General features: G+C 38.0%; 3 protein-coding genes across 5 annotated transcripts; all 3 read left to right on the top strand.

Moving 5' to 3' along the window:
* The first annotated feature begins 173 nt into the window (after positions 1 to 173).
* On the top strand, positions 174 to 7,944 carry LOC146570184 (uncharacterized). 2 transcript variants are annotated; one of them, XM_085283069.1, is made up of 4 exons: positions 174 to 358; positions 5,584 to 5,824; positions 6,690 to 6,827; positions 7,526 to 7,944. In XM_085283069.1, the coding sequence occupies exons 1-4, from the start codon at positions 174 to 176 to the stop codon at positions 7,793 to 7,795; spliced, it is 834 nt and encodes a 277-aa protein (XP_085139195.1). In that variant the 3' UTR covers positions 7,796 to 7,944. The 2 variants fall into 2 exon arrangements, with proteins under 2 accessions (XP_085139195.1, XP_085139194.1); XM_085283068.1 differs by lacking the exon at positions 174 to 358 and adding an exon at positions 4,817 to 5,042.
* Positions 7,945 to 10,760: 2,816 nt separating this feature from the next.
* LOC146570183 (high choriolytic enzyme 1-like) lies at positions 10,761 to 17,331 on the top strand. The gene is made up of 8 exons (XM_085283056.1): positions 10,761 to 10,874; positions 12,747 to 12,792; positions 13,312 to 13,464; positions 14,974 to 15,091; positions 15,557 to 15,735; positions 16,094 to 16,175; positions 16,531 to 16,660; positions 17,212 to 17,331. The coding sequence occupies exons 1-7, from the start codon at positions 10,800 to 10,802 to the stop codon at positions 16,655 to 16,657; spliced, it is 780 nt and encodes a 259-aa protein (XP_085139182.1). The 5' UTR covers positions 10,761 to 10,799; the 3' UTR covers positions 16,658 to 16,660; positions 17,212 to 17,331.
* A 2,901-nt stretch (positions 17,332 to 20,232) lies between these two features.
* LOC146570182 (high choriolytic enzyme 1-like) lies at positions 20,233 to 23,742 on the top strand. 2 transcript variants are annotated; one of them, XM_085283059.1, is made up of 9 exons: positions 20,233 to 20,297; positions 20,408 to 20,489; positions 21,069 to 21,114; positions 21,303 to 21,455; positions 21,602 to 21,719; positions 22,328 to 22,506; positions 22,984 to 23,065; positions 23,386 to 23,522; positions 23,622 to 23,742. In XM_085283059.1, exons 2-8 carry the CDS (start codon positions 20,421 to 20,423, stop codon positions 23,510 to 23,512), a joined length of 774 nt encoding a protein of 257 aa, XP_085139185.1. In that variant the 5' UTR covers positions 20,233 to 20,297; positions 20,408 to 20,420; the 3' UTR covers positions 23,513 to 23,522; positions 23,622 to 23,742. The 2 variants fall into 2 exon arrangements, with proteins under 2 accessions (XP_085139185.1, XP_085139184.1); XM_085283058.1 differs by having other exon boundaries at positions 20,234 to 20,297; positions 23,618 to 23,742.
* The last annotated feature ends 200 nt before the right edge of the window (positions 23,743 to 23,942 follow it).

The following is a 23,942-nucleotide window of genomic DNA, read 5'->3' as shown; positions in this document are numbered from 1 at the left end:
GTTCCAATGAAAACATCTATTGGAAAGTCAAAAGTTGATTTATCTAAGAAATGATGTAAACTGCAGCGTGTCTCAGGAGGTGTCACGATGCAGTTTAACCTATAAGCCGAATTCTACATGAATCACAACACTTGCAGGTAGAAGTGAGCAGAGCAAAGGACTACAACGTCAAGATGGACAGAGAAATTGCACTTGAAGCTTTGGGTGCAATTTGCAATGCCCAAATCACTTCTGTTCAAAAACAAAGAGCAGATGCTCACGATGGAGCTTTCCAAAGAGCAAGCTTTTCCTGCTCCGCTGCACCAACGCTGTCTGTCAAAACTCTCATTCATACAGTTGCAGATGGAAATCAAACCTGGTAAATATTGTAATATAAACTATTCTTAAGACTTGTGCTGATGTCATTCCTCCAAAAAGGTAACGTGAGTTTTTCAGTTTTTTTGTAGCAGTATATTTGAGTATAAGACTACAGACTCACAGTCAGGATGTAGTTTCTAAAGCTCAAACAATTTTGACAACAATGTTGCAGTTTGGTTTGCAGAGAGCGAGAAAACATCCAGTGAAAGAGCAGCATTTCTTTTCTTTTGTTGATGGTCAGAAGGTTTATTCTGACCCTAATCTCAGCTGTCTTTCTCAACTTGCAGCCCGATGTCAAGAAACAACTTTGCCAGAATTCAACATGTTGTGCAAGATGAAGTCAAACAGAAACGTAACGGCTACATCTTCCTTTCAAGACCCTCAAAAATATTTTAGATGAGGGTTTTTTGAATATGTAGTATTTTAACAGATTTGTTTCACTGTGATGCAGTTTGTTCGTTTGGTGCTTCAGATTTCAGTAACCTTGTACCCAAAGCAGCTCTGTAACTGTGCATTTGTTGTTTTCAGCTGATTGATTTGAGCTCTCCGCTTATCAAGTGGAGTCCTGAGGACAAGACTGAGAACAATGCTCCCCTCATCAACCTGTCCTTCTGATCGTCATCCTCCTTAAGTACTGGATCTGTGCACATTACTGAACCACCACCTCTCCGTCTTCAGAAACTCTAATAATCCAACTGATTCTGAGTTTTTAATCAGTGGAGTCTTTCCTACAGTGGAGTACACAAACAAATGTTTTACATAAAATATTCTGAAATTGCTCAGGTGTCTCTACAACTAATTGTACTTTTATTTCTCTTGATTTTGCTGCTTATTGTTGGAATAAATCTTGTTAATGATGTTGTAAACACTCCAGTGATCCTGGCTTCCTGAAGTTCACTTGAAGAAGAAATATTTATATAATATGCATAGATAATAATATAGATCAACTTTACTATGTGTTCAAAGTCAGAGTTGCACTGCAGAAAAAGGACTTGTCAGCTGACTGGCAGAACATGGTTTTAGATATAAAAACAGGACAGTTTCATTATCAATGAGGAGGAATTCCTTGAAGTGACAAAGGTGTCACTCGACTGAGACCTGGAGACCTATGAAAGGGAGGTATATAAACATAACATATCTGCAATGCAGGGAATAAGTCGCTTCAATATTCATACACTGGAGTACACAAACATAAATGTTTTACATAAAATATTCTGAAATTGCTCAAGGGTCTCTACAACTAATTGTACTTTTATTTCTCTTGATTTTGCTGCTTATTGTTGGAATAAATCCCTTCAATATTCATACACTATCGAAATTCACGAGGTACTTCATGAGGTAGTCACCTGGAAAGGTTTTCCAACAGACTTGAATGAGTTCCCAGAGATGTTGAGCACTTGCTGGCCATTTTGCCTTCACTCTGTGGTCCATCTCAGCTCAAACCATATCCATTGGGTTCAGGTGAGGTGACTGTGGAGGCCAGGCCATCTAGCACAGCACTCCATCCCTCACACAGCCTGGAGGTGTGTTTGTGGTCATTGTCCTGTTGAAAAATAAATGATGGTCCATCTAAACCAAACCAGATGGGATCAAATCAATCTTTCTTTATTTATAAAGCACTTTTCATACAAAAAATGTAGCACAAAGTGCTTTACATTGTTAAAAGCAGCCCACCCCACCCTCCAACTCACTCCCCACACTCTCATTAACATAAATGATGTGAATACACACATATCTCACCCCTCACCCCACCCACACACACACACACACACACACACTTAAAGAGTAAAAATTGGGCTGGGTTCACATGAGCCAAGTGAGGAAACACTATAACAGGGAGCCGTCTGCACCGGGAGCCGGTCACAGACCGCAGCCTCCAGGCTGGGCACACAGCAGGAGGGAGGCAAAGGAGCCCCCCAGCCAGGCTGAGAGGACCCCCAGAGACCCAGCAGCCACGGTCAATAACAGCCCCGGTGCAGAGAGCGCCCTCCGAGGAAACACTGGAGATATGACACAACAGGCTATATACAGGGTAAAATGATAAAATAAATAAGAACAGGATACAATATAAATATAAATAGAGTAAGAAGATTAAAAATGGATAAGAATAAAATCAATAAATATTAGGTAAAGCCTAAATTAATAATAAAATAACAAGATAGAATAAATAAGTATAAAATAAATAAACGCTAAGTAAAAGCTAAATTAAAAAGGTGGGTCTTGAGCCTGTTCTTAAAAACATGTACGTTCTCTGCGGCCCTGAGCTCCTCCGGCAGGCTGTTCCACAGACGAGGACCATACCACTGAAAAGCTGCCTCTCCGTGAGTATGTGTCCTGACTTTAGGGACAATCAAAAGGCCAGTACCAGAGGACCTCAGGGTCCGCGAGGGTTCGTATGGTAAAAGCAGATCTGAGAGATAAGAAGGCCCAAGACCATTAAGACGTTTAAAAACCAATAAAAGAACCTTAAAATCGATCCTGAAACACACGGGGAGCCAATGCAGCGATTCTAAAACCGGTGTAATGTGGGCCCGCCCTCTGGTCTTCGTCAGCACACGAGCTGCTGAGTTTTGCAAAAGTTGTAAAGTTGAAATATTCTTCTTAGGAAGACCAGAGAGCAGGGCGTTACAGTAATCAATGCGACTGGTAATAAAAGCATGCATCAGCATCTCTGTGTTGGCCCGAGAGAGAATAGGGCGGACTCTGGCTATATTTTTTAGATGATAAAATCCAATTTTGGTTACATGTTTAATATGTGGGATAAAACCAAGCTCAGAGTCAAAAATAACACCCAGGTTTTTCACTTGTAGCAAAGGACATAGTGAAAATGCCTCTAATTTAGACAAGAGTTTCTCTCTCTGAGCCTCGGGACCGACGATTAAAACTTCAGTTTTGTCCTGGTTAAGCTGTAAAAAGTTTTCTGCCATCCAAGATCTTATATTTAAAATACAGTTTAAAAAATGGCATGTCACTGCAGGATCTATTTGTCCATAAATGCCTGATTCACACAGTCTTCTCTGAACAGTTGATGTAGAGATGAGTCTGCTACTGGAACTCTGTGACATTTATCTGGGCTCTAATCTGAGGTGCTGCTAACTTGTGATTTCTGAGGCTGGTGACTCACATGAATTTATCCTCAGCACAGAGGTCGTCCTTTCCTGGGGTGGTCCTCATGTGAGCCAGTTTCATCATAGCGCATGATGGTTTTTGCAGCTGAACTTGGGGACAGATGACCTTCAGTTCTTAAAATATTGATGCACTGTTGTTTGTCTTTACTTAGCTGATTGGTTCTTGCCATTATATGAATTCTAACAATTGTCATACATCATGAAGCTTATTGAGAGATGGCCAAGGGTTTGCAGCGCTGTCAACAAAGCTAAGGGTGACTACTTTCAGGAATCTGAGACAAAAAAACATAAAACATATTTAGAGTTATTTATCCTTTTTTTTTTCTTTGCTCCATAATTCCATATATCTAGTTTTGTACATTTAATGTCTTCAGTTTGTATCTACAATGTAGAAAGTAGTAAAAATAAAGAAAAAACATTAAATGAGAGTGTGTACATGAGAGGACACCCTACCATGTAATTCATCTAGTGATGTGGGGCCACAGATGTTGACATAGGGAAGTGAGACACACATGAACAAAGGATTCTACCTGTTCTGGGCGCACACTTACAAATGTGACATCTTTCTTCTACTGTTTCCATTGGTAACTATATTTGGGGAACTCAAAGCACTGTAATTTAAGTAAAATACCATGGAAAGTACTCCAGAAGTTGCAGGCTGTAATTGATGCCACTGAATTTTTGTTGAACATAAATCTGCAATTGCAAGAAGTAGTGTCAACAGACCACAGGAAGGGGGAAGTTTGGCCACAGGGTGAGAAAAATATGTACATCCTTTTTCACTTTAATTCAGTTTGTACAGAGCAAAAAATTCCAGAAGAAGTTCAACTGTCCTTTTCTTTTTGTGAAGGTCAAAAAGTCAAGAAAAGTCAGAGCACGAGAAGTAGGCAAAAGCCAAGGGACGCTTGGACCTTTATTTTATCCCCCTGCCCTCTTATCATTTATCATCCACTCCAAAAAAACAAGTTTCCTCCTTTTTAAAAAAATAAATAAACAAGAGCTAATTCTTGCAGGCTTGCTGAATCCAACTTCTGCAAATGAAACCGAGGTTACTGAATAATTGTAATAATGGTATTTTGTTTTTAAAATGGTAAACTGTGACTGTACTAAGATTCAGGGTGTGGATGCAGTTGTGAAAGTCTAAGAGATGATGAATAATTTTGCAACTGGAAAAAAGAGAAGAACAGAAAGTTCCAATGAAAACACACCTATTGGAAGGTCAAAAAGTCAAAAGTTGATTTATCTAAGAAATTATGCAAACTGGGTTTACGTCATAAACAGTGTAACATATAAGCCCAATTCTGCACGAGCCACAACACTTGCAGGTAGAAGTGAGCAGAGCAAAGGACTACAACATCAAGACAACATCAAGATGGACAGAGAAATTGCACTTGAAGCTTTGGGTGCAGTTTGCAATGCCCAGATCATTTCTGTTCAAAACCAAAGAGCAGGAGGTCACGCTGGAGTTTTCCAAAGAGCAAGCTTTCCTGGCTCAGCAGCACCAACGCTGTCTATAAACAGTCTCATTTGTGCAATCGCAGATGGAGATCAAACCTGGTAAATATTGTAATATTATAAACTATTCTTAAGACTTGCGCTGATGTCATTCCTCAAAAAGGGAACGGGAAGAGTTCTCAAATTTTTTTTGTAGCAGTATATTATATTGGAGTAATGGTGCAACATGGTGGCACAGTGGTTAGCACTGTTGCCTCACAGCAAGAAGGTCAATTCCACCATTTGGGGTCCTTCTGTGTGCATGTTCTCCCCATGTTCTACTTTGGCTTCCTCCCACTATCCAAAGACCTGCAGTTAGTGGGCATAGGTTAACTGGAAACTCTAAATTGCCCTAAGGCAGCTGGGATAGGCTCCAGCACCCCCCTCCACAAAACACTGAAAAGGATAAGAGGATGGATGGGATATTATATTGAGATTCACAGTCAGGATGTAGTTTCTAAAGCTCAAAGAATTTTGACAACAATGTTGCAGTTTGGTTTGCAGAGAGTGAGAAAACATCCAGTGAAAGAGCAGCATTTCTTTTCTTTTGTTGATGGTCAGGTTTATTCAGACCCTAATCTCAGCTGTCTTTCTCAACTTGCAGCCCAGTGTCAAGAAACAACTTTGCCAGAATTCAACGTGTTCTGCAAGATGGAGGGCAATGTTCAGGCTCTGACACCTGTTTTCGAACTGCACCACAAGAAAGGTGTTTCATCATCGATGAGAGCGAATTCTTTGATCCAACATTTGACTACGATTTCTCTGGTCTCCAAGACACAGAGACCTATTACAGAGGCGGAGAGGTGTATGAACGACCAAGTGGTTGGTACCGTTTTGCCCTCAAGGTAAATTTGTCTTTGAATTGAGATCAGCATCAACCATTTTATTCATGCTCATTACTTAGAGTCTAAGCTGCTTTAATTGATCTTTAAGCCGGGCTGTAGAGCACAAATTCAATGACATCCCAGTAAAATACTTTTTGGGCTTCAGATATTTGCAATCATTAGAAAGTTGAAACTTCTGGTTCCCTGAATTTCCTTCCAGCTCATTTTCGAAACTAAACTAGAAGTTTATTAGTGTTCTCAACAATATTCTTCTTCATCAGTTTCTTGGAAATCAATAACTGCATTTAGTCCTCTCTTTTATGTCAAATACTAGGCCTTTTTTTTTTTTAAACTACAGAAATAGAATTATAAGAAAACAATATAACAAATCATCTGTAAAGAATTTTCTGCAAAGATTTGGTCTCAACTCACACCTTAAAAAACTAATTTGACCTGATTGAATTAACTGTATGCAGTCTGTTACTTCCAGAGTGCTTTCCAGGTAGTGCACTGGAAATGAATTGACCTCAAAATAAAAATGTAGAGAGGTGAACAGTGTCAATGGAACTAGAACTGGGTTTGAAAAAGAATAGTTAAACAGTTATTTAGCATATTACATATCATATGTGTGTTATAAGCATAACTGGTACATCATGATGCTCTTAAGTTGTAGAAAATAAAAGACAGCCAAATATCTGACTCTCCCCATTCAAAGTAAGATCAATAGAATAGTTTGTCCCAAAGGTAAAGCACTTTGAAATGCTATATGTACAACATGCAGAAGCTCAGACTTTAATTGAAGATACAGTTTGCAGAGATGAACTATGGACTGTCTGAAACAAATACAGGTCCAGATACACCTGCATCACCTCATATTTTGTCACAGGTCCTGAATAAGTATGATGGAAATACATGGCTGGGAACTCGGTACCGAAGCACTGCGTCAGTGCCAGGGGAGTGGCCTGTGTCCTACCATGGGACATCTAAGGAAGGATCTGCGGGCATCATCGAAGGATTCTACAAGGTTTGATTATGTTATCATCACAACCCATTATTTTACCCAGTACAATTGCTTTACAGTAACATTTTATATGATGTATAATTGTGATATTTAATATTTTGAAATTGCATGGAATGCCACCAACTGTCCCACTTTATGTATATTCCTGGTCTCTTATTCCACATGCTGAGATGCTGAGACTGTGTCCCATGCAGCACTTCAGTTTTCTAAAGTCTGGATTTTATCCCAGGGTTGAGAAAAGAGTCAAAAAGAGAGTTGAATGGTTTTGTCACATGTCAAGTCACAAGCTATGAAAATCTCAGCACAACACAAAGAAAAGGAAATGCAGTAAATAGCAGTTATGTGACTGTGAGAGGACGCCTGCATGTCTAGGACCTCAGGAGCAAACTGTAGCTGTACTTATACTTGTTGAGCATTGTTGAGCAAAAGTGTTGAGAAGGCTTTTTCCTATGAATAATGTCAAAAACCTGTAAGCTGCAGGTTTTTGTATATTTATTTATTTATTGTTATTTATCTCTGTCAGAATATTTTTCCATAGCATGTCCATTGTTATGGCACATAAACGTATTTATGCCACACAAGAGCTGCTCACCCTTTAAGCCACTTCAGTGCTCTTTTTGTCCTATTTCCATATTAGGCCTGTATTTAATGTATCAGTATTTAATAATATAACATATATATATCTTACTTTTATTTAACAGCCAGGTCCAGGTCAGGTCTATGGCAGAGGGATTTACTCTACCCCTTACGTCAATGAAGCTGTCTTTTATGCCAAAACCTTCACTTGTCAAAAGAATGGCAAGCAATACAAAGTGATTCTGCAAAATCGGATCAACCCAGAGTACAGGCAGAAACACAACAACGATAAGTACTGGCTGGTTCCCATCCCGTCTGTGTTCTCAGCTCAAGAAGAGCAGGCGATAGTAGAACAGGCCATCCGCCCTTATGGTCTTCTGTTGAAGGAGGTCTAAAAGAGCAAGAAAGGTCCCCCAAAAACCTGCAAACTTGACCTGAAGCACATCAACTAGAAGCACAACCTGTTGATGTCAGATTAAATGTGAAGATGAATGTGGGAAAATGATATCACTGCTGTTTGCATGTGTATGAAAAGATTAAACAAACCGCTTCAAACATCTGCGTCTGTGAATTGCTTGAACTGAAAACTATTTTTCTTGTTCATTTTTCAGTGTTCAATGTTGCATTCAGTTATGACTAAACCTGCTATATTTTCATTACTTTTTAGACTATAGTTGAAAAAAGCATTCAGACCTTTCAGAATGCATATTGAAGGGTGATGGGTTATTTCTTTTCCTCTGCTGAAAAGGTTTCCACTTAATAGATTTTCTTTAGAGGTTTCTTCCCGTTAAAGGGGAATTTTTCTTTCTTCGCCAGGTGCCTGCTTATAGGGCAGGGGTAGGCAGCTCCAGGCTTTGAGTGTCGGTGTCCTGCAGGTTTTAGATGTGTTCTTGATCCGACACAGCTGATTCAAATTGCTAAATGACCTCCTCAACATGTCTTGAAGTTCTCCAGAAGCCTGGTAATGAACTCATCATTTGATTCAGGTGTGTTGAACCAGGGTGAGATCAAAAACCCTCAGGACACCGGCACTCGAGGCCTGGAGCTGGACCCCCCTGTTTACAATACAACAAAAACCTTACAAGAAAAAGGGCATTGAGGTGACCTTTGACATCAACAAGCTTTTGAAATGATTCTGGTTAGATATTCTATTGCTGTTAGGTTCATTTACATCGGATAAGTTCCTGGAGGGGACCCAGCTTTCCAGCATGGCCCACAATATTCAATAGGGCAATAGGGATAGGTTTGTACGAAGGGACATGGGGGAAAAAAAACTCGGGATCTCGCAAAAGTTGTGCAAAAGTTGAATTCCAACAACGTCGGCAGCTACTTAGTTGTAATATTACTCTTTCTGGGTCACAAAATACACTTTTAAGATATTTTGAGGCGTGAATGTAGTTGTGTAAACGTCAGATATCTGCTCAGTTTACAAGACATCACATATTTGCAAAAGTGCTGCGACGTTTTCGGAGATGAAACTTTTGCGAGATCCCGAGTTAGTCCGTCTTAATTTTTTTTTCTCCCATGTCCCCTGCGGAGCTCCGTAGGTTTGAGGTCAGGGCTTTGGGAAAACTATTCCAGGAGGCTAATGTTAGCATTTTTATCCATTCCAAAAACCAGTTTTAATGTGTTATTTTTGGATCTTTGTCGAGTTGGAAAGCCCAACTGTGCTCAAGTTTCACTTGCCACTTTCTTTGATACAGAGTTGAAGAATTTGGAGGTAGTCCTTTCTTCATTATTCCACCCACTTTGTGCAATATACTGGTACCACTAGCAGCAAAACAAGCCAGAGTATGACAGTCCCACCACCTTGCTTAAAACGTCACCTTTACTTCTCCGAACATGCCTCTTTTCATTTGTCATTGTGTCTCCTGAAGAAATTTGGCTTGTTCATGTCAGTAATTTCAAGTTTCAGTTGAGCATGATGGTGTGGAATCTGGAGCAGGGGTTTTCTTACTTTGTCAGCACTCTCTCAATCCATGGTGATGTAAAACTTGTGTCTTTGTGGACATTGACACTAGTGTTCTGGCATTTTCCAGTTCATGGCAGGCTCTAACCTTGGTGGGTCTTGGGCATTAACTGAAAATCCTAACCATCATTTTTTTTCTTTTTTTTTTTCTTTTTTCTTTTTATTAATGTCATAGCAAAGTGGTGATACAGCTGAATAACTCATAATTTCATACAACTGTTTGAACTAATCTTGAAATCTGCAGTTGTTTACAATTTGCTCTAAGGGACCTGGTCAACCTGTGTGATTCTGTAATGCTCCTTTTTAGATCTTCACTCAGTTCCTTGGATTTTCCCTCTGTTCCAAGTATTGGTCAGTCCACTGAGTGCTGTCAAACAAATCAATTTTATCCTGAGAAACTACCAGATGCAGTCAGTCATAACATTCAGCACTACTTATCAAAAGAGAAAGTCAGAAAGCCAGATAGTGAAACAGAGTCTGCCTTTCAAGTCAAGCTCAAAAATATGTAAAAACTTTAAAAACTGCTTACTGCACACATATATATATATATATACTGCTTAGTTACACACACACACACACACACACACACACACACACACACACACACACACACACATGTGTATATATATAAAAATGTATAATTGTAATCCAGGCCCTATCTTTCAATGGCTGTTGAATATCCCAACCAGTTTCCCTAGAGAGGACAGATTTACTGTTTTAAGATTAAAAGAGTGAAACACCACAGGACACTGCAGGCAATTTGTCCTCATGGCATCTGTTGAAAGAGGTCAAGAAGAGCATGTAAGGTCACACGAAATGTAAAACCTTGACAAAATGTCCATTTGTAATCTGTGCAAAATACTTGATGCTGTAATGTCCATCTATCAGAAAATCACCCAGAGGTAGAACTTAAGATACATTTACATTTAAGCCACATGCTGAATTAACACAGAGGATGTCACTCTCCTGTATTCATTTTGTTTGTTATGTATTCAAAACAATTTGTTGAAAAAGGTGCAAATTTGCCCGATTTGGCTTTGAATTGTCTCCAAGACATAATCTGTCAGGCAGGCCAAGCTCCAACTGTAGTAAAGTTTTCATCCAAATCTGCCCATAATTTCTTTATGTATGTATGACATACATAAACAATCATGCCTGCTCTCATAAACAAACAGACAAACCAAACCACTTACAGCTGCTAAAATATTCAAACTCCCCAAAAACATTGATCAGGTGTTCTGGGGCAGCATTCTCACACAGCATTATGGGTATAGTTTTGATGCTGGTGGGAAAGGACAGGATGTTTTCAAGGCAACTTCCTCCTTATCTCCAAGTAAAGCAATGTCAATGAGTTTTTTTGCGAGTCAGCAGATATACTGAAGGGTATAAACAGGAGCTGCAGCAGGATCCAGGTGTTAACACTGTGTGACATGGCTTTCATGAAATGCACACTCAGTTTATTGATTCTCCTCGGAGCCTCTGTCCTCTGCTGGGCTGATGAGAAGGTGAGGATATCCTAAATATCGAACTTACAAATCCCACTTAATGCTACATTTACTCCATTTCATTAAGAGAATATTGCTCTCTTAATTCACTACATTTATCTGACAGCTTTGTTTAAATTCCAGATTCAAATTTTTCCAAGACATGATTGTGTTAGGTTAAATTATGCAACATTACACTGTGCATACAAGAGAAGAAAAGAATTGATCCAATGGTACCTTAAGAGGCGAATGTGATATCACTTGAAACCTCTGGTGATAACGAACCATTCATTTTTTTGCGCTTTGACTCATGTGATGAGTCACGTGATTAATAGTGGGTCAATGAGAATAACCCCAACTAGGGTTTAATTATCCGGGAATCTCCATCGATTGGTTGTAGAACTGAAGAAGCTTCTCAGATGAGAGATGAAACATCTTCAAGAAACTTAAAAAAGTCCAGTCACTTTTGTTTCCAAGCTCTTAAGACCTTCTTAAGTCTCGGAGCCAGAAGAGATGGTGGATTGTCAGGCCTTCTAGATTGCTGGTTTTCAAGCTGCAGTCATAGACTATACAGACACAAATACCTGCTAATTGATACTAAATAACAGACCTACAAAATACTCAAAAGTCACTCACCAAAGCAGGAAAACCTCATGTTGGGTAGCCGTGACCGTGTTGGTCAAGTTACTTGAAAAAAGTAATCAGTAACTAATTACTGATTACTTCCCCAAAAAAGTAATCCCGTTACCTTACTGATTACTTATTTGCAAAATTAATTAATTACTTAGTTACTTAGTTACTTTTTAAAAACACGATTTACAACCTGAATAGGTGATAAAGCGATAGATCTTTCAGCCCAATTCTACTTTTTCTGCATAATCCATCATACAAAATGTAATCAAATGGAAAGGTCCCTTTTTAAAACTTGTTTTATTAGTTTTAATCTTTTAACTTTATGCATCAAGCAAAATTTTAATTATATGCAACATTCTCTGACTGGAAGAAATTTGTTTAATATTTAAACCTATTTTCTGCACATTCCAGCACATAAAATAAAATATTTTTTGTGTTTACACTCAGTCTTTCAAATAGATGCAAGTAAAACAGCAGAAAATAAATTAAGTCAAAGACTCAGCGGTCCTGTTGCTCTATTTTCATCTGTAAAGCAGGAGTAGGGTAGGCGGAGGTTTACCCTGGTGCAGGTGTGCCGCGGTTAGTGGAAGAATCCGCGAGTTTCTCTGTGAGTTTCCCATTACCTCTTAGCGCACTCGGTGCTTGCTCGGAAGTTTAGGGGTTTTTTTCGCTGTAAAAAGAAGTTTTCTTCCCACGCACAACGGACACTAATGTTTTTGTCACTTTTTATGGAATCAAACTCAAAGTAAGGTCAGTACTTCCACGCTTTAAACGCTGCAGGCTCATACTCTTTCCCGCACTCGATATATTATCCATTGTTGATCTGCACACAGCGGTTGCCACAAACGTCGCACTCGTTTACGTCACTGTCATGAGACATTCTGCAAGAAAAATCACGGTTTTAGTAACGCAGTAACGCAGCGTTCCTACGGGAAAGTAACGGTAATCTAATTACCGTTTTTGCAATAGTAATCCCTTACTTTACTCGTTACTTGATAAAAGTAATCGGATTACAGTTACTGCCCATCTCTGGCAGTGACTGAGTGAATGATCCAAGAAAAATACTGACAAGCAATGAATGCAATGAATTTGCTGAACTGACATCTGCCAAGAATCATTCCTCAGATAACCACATTCACACATGAGTTTGTAAAACATGTAAAGACTTTATTTCATCTTTCTGGAAACAAATTTCAATTGAAAACCGAAGATTTTCCATGTAAATCCTCACTAATGAATGATGCCATCTGATTGAGCTAGGATCTGTCTGTCGCTGAGCTCCTGTGGAGGGCCAACAAGGATGTAGGTAAGATATTTATACTTCATTTACATATTACTTATACATATTACTTCCGGCCTTTATGGTTCCAGATTTATTTTTGCTCCACTCTTCGTTCTGAGATTGAACATTGCTTGTGTGAATCCTGTATTTCTATTGTGAAATATCTCAGGAAAATATTACAGATTTGTTGTTAAAATCCAGACTCAAGGTTCTTCCAGATTTTTTGAGATTAATGATATATCAATAATAATATTTTATGAAACCACTGAGCTTAAGATGACAAAACTGCTGACCTTCAATGTTACGTAAATTTGGAGCATACATTTTGTAAAAGAAATAAGATCCTGTTGTAGTCCATTCACTGAGATTAAAATGAAGCAAAATTATCATTAGATACATTGATTATTTTCCATATGGCGGTGCAGTGGTTAGTACTGTCGCCTCAGAGCAAGAAGGTATTTTGCTCATTTGCACAACAGTACTTTGATATACTTTACCATACACTGATATATCATCAAATCACTCAGTGCTCTCATTTCACAGTGCACACAGCAGAGGAGCCCTTTATCATTGATGACATTGCTTATGAAAATGAGAATCAAAGGAATGCTGATCCTTGCACCTCCTCTGGCTGCATGTGGGGAAAATCCAGCGATGGAAACGTCTATGTCCCCTACGTCATCGCCTCTCATTACTGTAAGTAACTCAAGAATTATTAAGGCAGTTTTAAAATTGGAATAAAGCAGCTGATCAAATGAACTAATGGACTGTAAAATCAAAGTGAAACAAGCTCATAAAACAAAAAAAATCCCAAAACAGCACAGAAAACAAATCTGAATGAAATGAAGTGAATAGCTTAATAAATCAACTGTGATTTTTCTGTGTCCGGTCTTGTTTCACAAGTTAAACTTTGTGTTGTAGTTATACTCCGTTGGAGAATGAAAAAGGAATAAACCTGCGATTTGTACATCTTTATTTAATGCTTTGCCACAATTTTTGGCTTAACACTTAAAAAAAACAGCAACAACTACTTTAAATTCTACATAAAAACTAAAGACTTTATTTTGCAATAACTACAAACTGACAATGGAGCTCAAAGTTTAAACGACAAAAATGCTAAAAAACATTTGATTTTGATGAATCCTTATTGCATTTTCCATGTTACAGTTTTTTACAGACGCTAGGACACATTTCCCAATACTTAGGTCACTTTTGCAAAACACTTCACACAATCCTCCTAACTGACCATCAGCTTGGCAAAGCAGTTCATTCCACATTCAAAATGCACTACAACTACCAAAACACTTCATTCAGGTCTCAAATAACCTCATTCTTCCAGAACACTAGCAAAGGTTGACAGCCGACAAACACACTTTGTCACCCACAAAACAATGACCTAAAAAACACTAACAACATGTAGCATTACACAGTGTTTTCTTGTGTAAAACAAGGACACATCTCTGTTTATAATTTCAATATATGTTACTGGAATGAATCAGACATCATGCAGAATTCGTTAATATTTGTTTATGTATTTTTATTTTTTTGCACTAAGTAATCCCAAAATATAAGAATTTGTATACACACCATCCACTGATACACATACAATAGTAATGCTAATCTACTCCATTTCTGGCTGGGTCCATGTTTACATCACAAAAAAACCTATTCAGCAGTTGTCTCCTTTTGTAATGAAATTGAAGGAGTAACATCTGTGTAGATGTTCATCTACAATGAGAATCAGCTGTGGCTGGTTAAACTGCATTTTTAGATTTAAAATATGTTTCAATAAAATATTGCTGTTGGATTTTGCTGTCTTTTTAAGTTTTGCATTATGTTATTGTTTTGGCCATAAGTTTAACAGTTTTGAAAACAGTATGTAAGCACATGCAAAATGTCCTGTCCGTACAAAGGTTTTTGGCAGTTGTTGTGTCTGAGTGAGAAGATAATTCATGAAATTTGAGAGATGTAGTCATTGAATGCATTTTGTGCCAAAACAATGATAACTGGTCCTCAGTTTAGCCCACATAGACTTCTGTTGTGCTCACTGTGTGAGGAGTTTTGCAAACGTGACCTAAGTATTGAGAAATGTGTCCTAGCGTCTGTAAAAAACTGTAATCAGTGTAGATTTCAAAGTATTTCTGTAATTACAGATACTGAGCAGATGACAGTAGGTGGAAATGTATTCTTCCCTCTGCTTCTCAGCTTCTCGTGAGCGCTCCATCATTGAGCGAGGTTTGCTGTCATTCCAAGACGTCTCCTGCATTCGCTTCGTCCCAAGAACCAACCAGAGAGACTACCTGAACATCCAGTCCATCAATGGGTGATAGTGTGTGTGTGTGTGTGTGTGTGTGTGTGTGTGTGTGTGTGTGTGTGGAAACTGTGCAGTCCTTGGAGGTTCTTAAACTGTTTATGCATTTTTAAAATCATACTGTGATGGCCCACACTCTGTGCTTCCTAGTCATTTGTTTTATTCTACAGAGTTAAATATCAGAGTTAATTTCAGTTTCCAATTTCAGCAAGAATTTAAAATCTTCTTTGGTATGACTTTTAATCACAATTAGAGTCATAGTTACATTAATTAATAAATAATAATTTACTTGACAGACATAGCCATTATATTTTATCATTTTAAATGACTGTGATAGTCTTTTATTAGTTAAAAGAAAACATTTTGTTTGTAGAACCTTATTATAGTTTCGTTTAGATAATTTGCTTTGCTTTGTAAGGGATGATAACAATACATTTTTCTTTTTTTCCTTTCTTTTTTCTTATTGTGTGAATGCAGGTGTTACTCCTATGTCGGTCGCCTTGGTTATGGCCAGGCAGTGTCTCTGGACCGTCAGGGTTGTCTCTACCATAACACCGTCCAGCACGAGCTGCTCCACGCCCTCGGTTTCAACCATGAGCAGTGTCGCTCTGACAGGGACCAGCACATCCGAATCCTGTGGGAGAACATCGCATCCGGTCTGATTTCTGTTTTTGGTGGCACTCTCTGGTCTCTTTGGGCTGTTGGTGTGTTTCGGGTTACAGTTTAGCTTTAAAATTATCTTCCATAATGAACAGCAACACAGCAGGACAGGATGCACTCAACTAGGGATCGAAGTGATTTTACAAAATTCGATAAGAAATAACTTAAATGTCATACTTTAAATTATAAAGTGAGGTAAGTGACAATAAAGTCATTAAATATATTATAAACTCAAATGTGTAAAATTATAAAACTAACCTTTTAACTATAGAGCAAACAGAGTTTGAGGCTCTAAATGCAAACATTAACTCTCATCAGCCTTTTCTGATGCATATGACACTTTCTCTCTCTCAGGTTGGGCGTATGCCTTTGACAAGATCAACACATTGAACCAGAACACCCCCTATGACTACAACTCAGTCATGCAGTACCACAGGTCTGGATCACTTTCATCAGACATCTGTTCATTCAGTTTTAAGTTTTAGTTCAGGTTTTTTTTTTTTATTATTATTATTGTTTTTTGATAACTTTCTTTTTTGCTGTTTATGCAAAATTAATCAAGGGTTTTTCTGCACGCTGAAAAAAATGTAAGCACCTCTTACCAGCACGTAGTGATTCTGAATATAGAAAATATGAAGACATCATCCTCTTAATGAGAGCCAACTGACAAACTTTTACTTGCTCTTTTCTTTTTGTTTTTCCAATGAGAGCCACAGAGACCATTTCAATTATAAAGCAATAGTTTCTCATTTTTTCTTGAATACAAACAAACCCGCTGTACATTATTCCAGGTATGCCTTCTCTGGCAACAACAAGCCCACCATGGAGCCCATTCCCAATCCCAATGTTGAATTTGGCACAGGAACTCAGATGAGCCAGAATGACATCACCAGACTGAACAGGCTGTACAAGTGTTAAACAGTAAGAAATGCAACATGAGTTTTGAATGTGCAACATGTTATAATTTAATTTAAGTAAATGAATAACTGAGATTTTCATTGTAATACAATGCTAAGGCAATGATTTGGTTACATTTATGCACAAATCTTGATGAAAGATCTGGGTTTCTGTATAAATCTGTACTTTGAGGTAGAGGAGCTTCATCACTATGGTTACAGTAATATAAACTGCATTTAGGTGATGAATAAAAATAATGGGGGGAAAAAGTTGCAACAGCCATTTATATTTCAACTACCGACTTTTTAACTCTTTAACTATGCTACCTGACTAGCACCAGAAGGCAGTGTGCTTTGAATATGAAGGAAGGAAACCATCGTAAGCTTTTTATCACTGTTGCAAGATGGTGACATTTAAATAACTTGCAATTTATTCACACACATTCACATTATAAAGCATCACAAAGGTGTCATAAAAAGGTGTTTTTTAGCAGCTAATGCTGCTAAATATAACTTGTGTGTTGGGCAACACATATTAAACCTTAGTTTCACACTTTCTTTCTTTTGTTTTCACAGGTGCTAATAGCAGTCCTGGAAATGTGGTGCCGTTCAGACATCAGAGCAGTTGTTTCCAAGACTGTTTTGTCACTCTTTCGTACAATTTAACACATTGAATTAAAAATAAATCTTCATTGACCCGTTCACAGAATCTTTACTTTTTATGTACTATGCCAGCGGTTCATGAACTAAGAATTTCTTTCTGAAATCTGCTGATAAAAAATAAAGTTGTTAAATGGCAGAAGTTGTATAAATGACATTAAATGACAACTTACAGTGTAAAGAGCGTCCTGCAGTGAATTTTCAAACATGAGCTGGGTGAAATGGAAGAGAGCTTTTGAGCAAATTTACATAAATCATCATCCTCTCCCAGAAGCAGTTAACTTTTTTTGACCCAACAAGCACAAAATATACAATCATCTGAAGAAACTTTAAAAAAAAGGAAAAATTAATCTTGTAGAAGCAAGTTTGACTTTTTAAACCCCAAATCTGCTTATTGAATTGATTTAAGGGCTACTTGCACGGCAAACATGCAAACTCAACACAGAGCAGCCACAGGTGAGATATGAACCCAGAACCTTCTTGCTGTGAGGCAACAGTGACACTGTCTTTGCTTTAATAAACTCCTGGGTTGTTTTGCCTGTATGTTTTGGGTCATTGTCCATCTCTGTTATGAAACACGGCACAATTATTTAACTTCATTCAGCTCAGTTTGAGCAGATAATAGGTCTCTGAATACCTCAGAATTCCTTCAGCTGCTTCTGTCTTGTGTCACATCATCAATAATAACAAGCATCCCAGTGCCACTGGCAGCTGTGGACGCTCAAGCCATCACAGTGCCGTGTTTTACAGATGATGTGGTTTGCTTTGGATCATGAGCTGTTCTGCACCTTCTCCATACTCTTGCTGTCATTCTGGTAGAGGTTGATCTTGCTTTCATCTCTACAAAGAATGTTTTTCCATTCTTTGATTTTCACCAAAGTCCAATCTAGTCCAATCTCCACTTACACAATACTCTTCTTTTGCAATCATCCACCACTGCCATCTTCTGTGTAGGTCCAGGGTTTCGTTTGTGTGTTGCTGGGTTCTCCAATGCTTTCTTTCTTTCTCGTGATGTACCAAACTGTACATTTTGCCACTCCTGATATTGTAGCAATTTCTCTGATGTTTTTTTTTCTGTTTTCACAGCTTAAGGATGGCTTGTTTCACTTGCATTTAGAGATCAATTAACTGCATGTTGTCTTCACAGCACAATCACTCAGATGCAAGCACCACACCTCAGGCCAACTCCAAGCCTTTTATCTACTTAACTGATAATCACACAATGAAGGAATTACCAACACCTGCCCATGAAATAGCCTTTGAGTTAATAGTCCAATTACTTTAGGTTTCTTTAAAAAGGGGGTGGCACATTCATCCAATTTGAATGTTCCACCCTCAAATGAAAGCTGATAGTCTACACATTATGCCCATGTCCACTATGTAACTATAATTGGAATATGTTTAAGTAAATGGGTTAAAAAAACAACTTGTGTCAGTATTCAAATATATACATGGACCTAACTATATATTTCATTTTTACATTTCCCCTTAAAATATCACTGATGAGTTCTGTCACCGATGAGTGTTTTTGTACCCTCCCTGGGAAATCAAGCAGCTGAAACTCTAGGTAGCACACACATTTTGTGACACACTGAACAAAAACTGTTTGCTTGCAGATATTTGTTGAGCTGTTAGACACATGTTAAAATTAGCTGCCGCTTAAAGCATGTAATTTGTGGAAATGTCTGTAACATCTGGAAACGCCATTCCAGATGGTTCACTATGGAGAGAAGTTTGTCTCAAGAGGTTGAAAAATGTATATTAAAGACTTCACAAATTTTGACTACTCACAAATGTGTTCCAGTCTATACACAAATACCGCTCCAAAAATGTATAAAGAAAAATGCTTTTAAAAAATGGGTGAAAAGTTTTTATAACAATTACAATTTTTTTCCATTACAAATCTGCTTCATTTGTTAAATTTTAGACACCTTTTCCACTCCAGGAAAAATAAATTAAAGATGAAACTGACATCTCGGGTCATATAAATGTCTTGTACATTTTAAAAATTCAGAATTATTTTTTAAGTTGTTGTCTGTACTCGCAGGTTCCAGAAGAAATTTATAAAAAAAGAAAGAAAAAAAAAAGAAAAAAAGGTGTTTTTCTCTAAAAACCATCCAGTTTAAATGAAAATGGTGCATCACAATCTATTACTTATGTTGCTATTGCAGTCTTGCAGTAAACTTGATTTTATAATACAGACTATGCAAGTTTTGGTGAAATGATCTGTTGCATTTCCAGGTATTTTGTTTATTTTATTTTATTTGAGCACTGTGAGGGGCATGTAAAGTCGCAGATTTGGGCATCCTCCTGAAGATTTTCAGAAACAATTTGTTCACACTCTCTTTGAGAAAGTGTCTGGAGTACAATGCAAAGAAATTCTCAGAGATTCTGTATCATGCTGCTTTAGGTTTTCTATCACCCCAATAAAGCTGCTGTGGTTTGTCTCGTGCATTTGGGTTCTCTCGCCAGCAAATCATGACATTACTCTTCTTTCCTCTTTTGAGTTTGCATGGATACAGATGTGAGAGTCAGAATGTAAAGTGATGATGATGATGATGATGATGAATTTGTCTGATATCAGAATAATTTTCCAACTTGTGTTTGGGGACGTTGGCTACCTAAGTGTGCATCCCTGGACTTTCATAGTTCCGATGTGCAAGATTTCTGCTCATGTTCAAAATTTTGTGGCTATTCCCAATAAATCCCACATATCTACAATGATTTCATTTCAGCTGTGTTGACTGAAAAGAAGAAAGGCGACACAAGACTGGTTAAGAAACAACCTTTGTACAAGTTTCCGATGAACTGCTCTTATCAAGGGATCGTGGGGATATGCAACATGGCATCAAGGTGACATGTATTTATCTTGGGCTTTTCACTCCCCTCTTCTCCTCCAAAATGTCCATAAAAGGACTTTTTTGTTCCGGTGCAGTTGGCTTTATAAAGTGATGTTCAACCACATTGCATTATGATGCGTTTCTGTCACTTCAGGGATCGCTGTAAGTATCACCAATAAATTCTCCTTTGTTCTGCTTTAAGAATCCTCGTCTAAGCTGAATTTTGAAGAACTGGAATAACTGGGTAAATATGTTTTGTATCATTATTGCAGATATTTTGTTGACATGGTTGGGGTTAGGTGTGTTCTAGGCCTTGTGGCCCTTTTGGCAATCTCTGTCTGGGCTGAAAGTGAGGTAAGGAATTCTCCTTTTCTAGCACATCTTGACTGATTTGGTGGAATAAATGTGGAACAAATGTCATTTTTCTCTCTTTCTCTCTCCCTTTTGTCTGTCAATAACTCCTGGAAAATTCTGGAATCTGTAAGTTTACCATTGTTCTTTAGTTTTCTACTTTCAGACAATATTGCAGATTCCCACTTGATGTGCTTCTCCTCTGAAGTGCTTTCCTGACTTTGTTTTGCACAAAAAGCTAATTTTGGAACATGTTTGCTATATTTTTAAGACTGGTGATGCAATATATTAGAGTCACATGTATCACAATACAATGTATCACAACTGACAACTGTGGTTTTCAGTCACTTCCATTAAGAGCTCATTAAGATCACATCGTTTGGCCAGTATGAAAAGGAGGAATAATTGCTTGCAGCTGACAAATTTACTGACAGTGAATCCATCCTTTAATTGTAAAATATTCTTTTTAAAAATAAAGTATAAAAACGTTTATCAAATAATTATTTACTTCTATGATCCTTGCTGGTAGATCATCAGTATGCCAACAGCACTTCTTCATTCCTTTTTGTGCAGGATGCTAAGGTTCTGTCAACTTCAGAGCGAATTGAGAGAGCCAACAGAGATATTGGTGAGAATTTTTAAAGCCATAAAAAAGTTTAACCCTCTTTTCTCCTCCCTGGCCTTTTCTCAGAATCTCAGTGTCTTTTGTGGTACTCGGATCCTTTGGACTATCACAAATATTTTAGATCTCAGTAAAAAGGGAGAATGATGTAAGAGTGAATCAGACAATTGAACTGATCAATGTGTTTGCTGCAGTCCGTTCTCCTGATGAACCCTACATAGTGGATGATATTGCATACGGCTCGGAGGCGGAGAGAAACGCTGACCCCTGCACCGCTTCTGGCTGCATGTGGCCCAAGTCCGCTGATGGACATGTCTACGTGCCCTACACCCTTTCCAGCGTGTACAGTAAGGAGTAAACTCATCTATGAATGCTATTCTCTGCACTTATCACCAGGAACATGGTGTGTTGCACTGCAGACATTTTTCCTGCAAAATATCACAGGATCCTGTTGGTCTAGTGGTGGATTAAAATGTGTTTTCCATTTTTCCAGCCTCTCGTGAGGTGGCAGTCATCGAGCGTGCTCTGCAGTCCTTCGGTTCTTTTTCTTGTATCCGTTTAATCAGACGCACAAACGAGAGAGACTACTTGAATATCCAGAGTCTTAATGGGTAAACATGAGCAAAGCACGTTCTTTCTTTGCCCAATCTGTCCAAGAAAACCTGTATTTAATTTTAATATGTTCACTAACGTCACTATTTTTTGTTCGTTTAAGGATTAGTTAAGGATTTCAGACTGTAGGTGTATAAACACTAAATGTAACTACTAAATCATGCAGCGGAGACTTTTGTTCGATTAATCCAGGCCAAAGTTTTTCACTTTCTCAACCAATCAGAACGAGTAAAAAAGAAAATATTCATAATGGCAAAGTTTACTGCAGTCCCCCAAAATTCCATTTCCATCCATACAAAATGTTTCCTATTGTTTAAAAATGGCTGTGCAACCACACTTTTCTGTGTATGAATTAATGAAGCACCACATTTCTGGAGTTGGTAGAACTCCAGAAATGGTAGTTGCACTGGATGGTGAAAAAACAAAGCAAAGAAATCTCACATAGAACAGGTTTTAGCAACATATTTAATACTTGCAGGATTGGTTAACTATTCCCTGTTGTGTTAACATGAAACATATTTCAAAAAAGTTTGTGCAGTTACAGATTTGAAAAAAAAGAAGACATTTTTGCAGCTTTTGTAACAAGATTTATTTTGTACCTTTGTAGGTGCTACTCCTACATCGGCCGTCTTTACTATGCGCAGGAACTGTCCCTGCAGCAATCAGGCTGTGTTTACTACGACACTGTCCAGCACGAGGTGCTCCACGCTCTGGGTTTCAATCACGAGCAGACACGTTCTGACCGCGACGAACACATCCGCGTTTTGTGGGAGAACATCACTCCGGGTTTGTCTGTTTTCACTTTTCACTATCCATGACAGCAATATAAATAGAATACAGAAAGAAAATAATTACTGGCACAAAATATAGGATTACTTGGGCATTTTGAAAAATGTGCTGATTGGCTTTTTGTTTAACCAAAGGTTGAATCCAAAGACAGCTACAGCTGTCACAGCTATTCTGCACTTCAGGCTTTGCTTAGCTTTGCACAAACAATGTCGACGGACAAGAAGCAAATTCATAATACCAATATGTCTGTCGATCATCATTATAACCCATTATAACCCACTTATTTCACGTGAGCAAAAACCAGTATTGGAATCGACGAGCACACAAACCTTCATAGTGCGTTATAAGAAAGCAAAATGCAATACATCATAAAATGCCGAACTATCTGAACACTCATAGAAATGTAGAGTGGACTAAAGCCACAGAAACAAGAAAAAGAATGAATAATGGAGCTCATGGTATTTCTGTCTCTAGGAATGGAGCACAACTTTGACAAAATCAACACTTTGAACCAGGGAACCCCCTATGACTATGGCTCTGTTATGCATTACCACAAGTAGGTATCAATACCAGCAGCTCCGTGTTACAGCTGTGGCTGCCGTCATCATGTTGGAAATTATGAAAGATGTTCAAACAGGTGTTAAAGTGCAATGAAAACTGAGTGAATGTGAATCAGAATTTTTCGTATTGTTCTCTCTTGTTTTTTTCTTCGAAATTGTGTATTTCTTAAATATTTTTGTACTCTCTATTTGATATTTTGTGGTTTATTCTGGCTTGGTAAAATTTCATAGTCAATTTGGCAAATACTTATTGTACAGTAGGCGTAATAGCTTTCAGTAACTTCCCTTGGGAAAAAAACACACCCTGTGTTTTCAGGTACGCCTTCTCCAAGAACAACCAGCCCACTTTGGTGGCTATCCCTAATTCCAATGTGGAGTTTGGATATGCCACTGAGATGAGTCAGATGGACATCCTCAGGCTCAACAGGCTGTATGGATGCTGAACAATCTCAGGTTATTATCCTAAGTTCATCGTATACTATTCCCCACACTGCATTGTTGAAAATGGAGTGAATTTCTCATAATAAATCTTAATGTTTTTCTATCAGACAGATGAGCAGCATGATGCAAATAATCCAACTCTTCTTTGAAAAATATCATCATCATCATTGAACAGTCACTTGATCAACAAAATAAACATTTTAAAATAATTCAATAAACCTCCAATAAAGCACCTCTGTGTGTGTGTTTTATCTTTAAGAGTGATTGTTTAAATCATGACATTTTATTTTGTCATTGCGTTCTTTGTGACTCTAGTTACTTTCCTTCCTTTGTGACCGTCTAGCCCGTTCATATTTGTTTCACTTGTTTCATTGGTTTTTACTGGTCTGATCAGTCTGTGTGGATATGGCCTCACTTCTCCCCTTTTCAGCT

The sequence above is a fragment of the Mchenga conophoros genome, linkage group LG7, assembly GCF_057382185.1.
Source record: "Mchenga conophoros isolate Kocher_MC1m ecotype Shallow Benthic linkage group LG7, M_conophoros_male_GT1.1, whole genome shotgun sequence".
Lineage (NCBI taxonomy): Eukaryota > Metazoa > Chordata > Actinopteri > Cichliformes > Cichlidae > Mchenga > Mchenga conophoros.
This window is presented reverse-complemented; position numbering and strand designations above follow the sequence as displayed.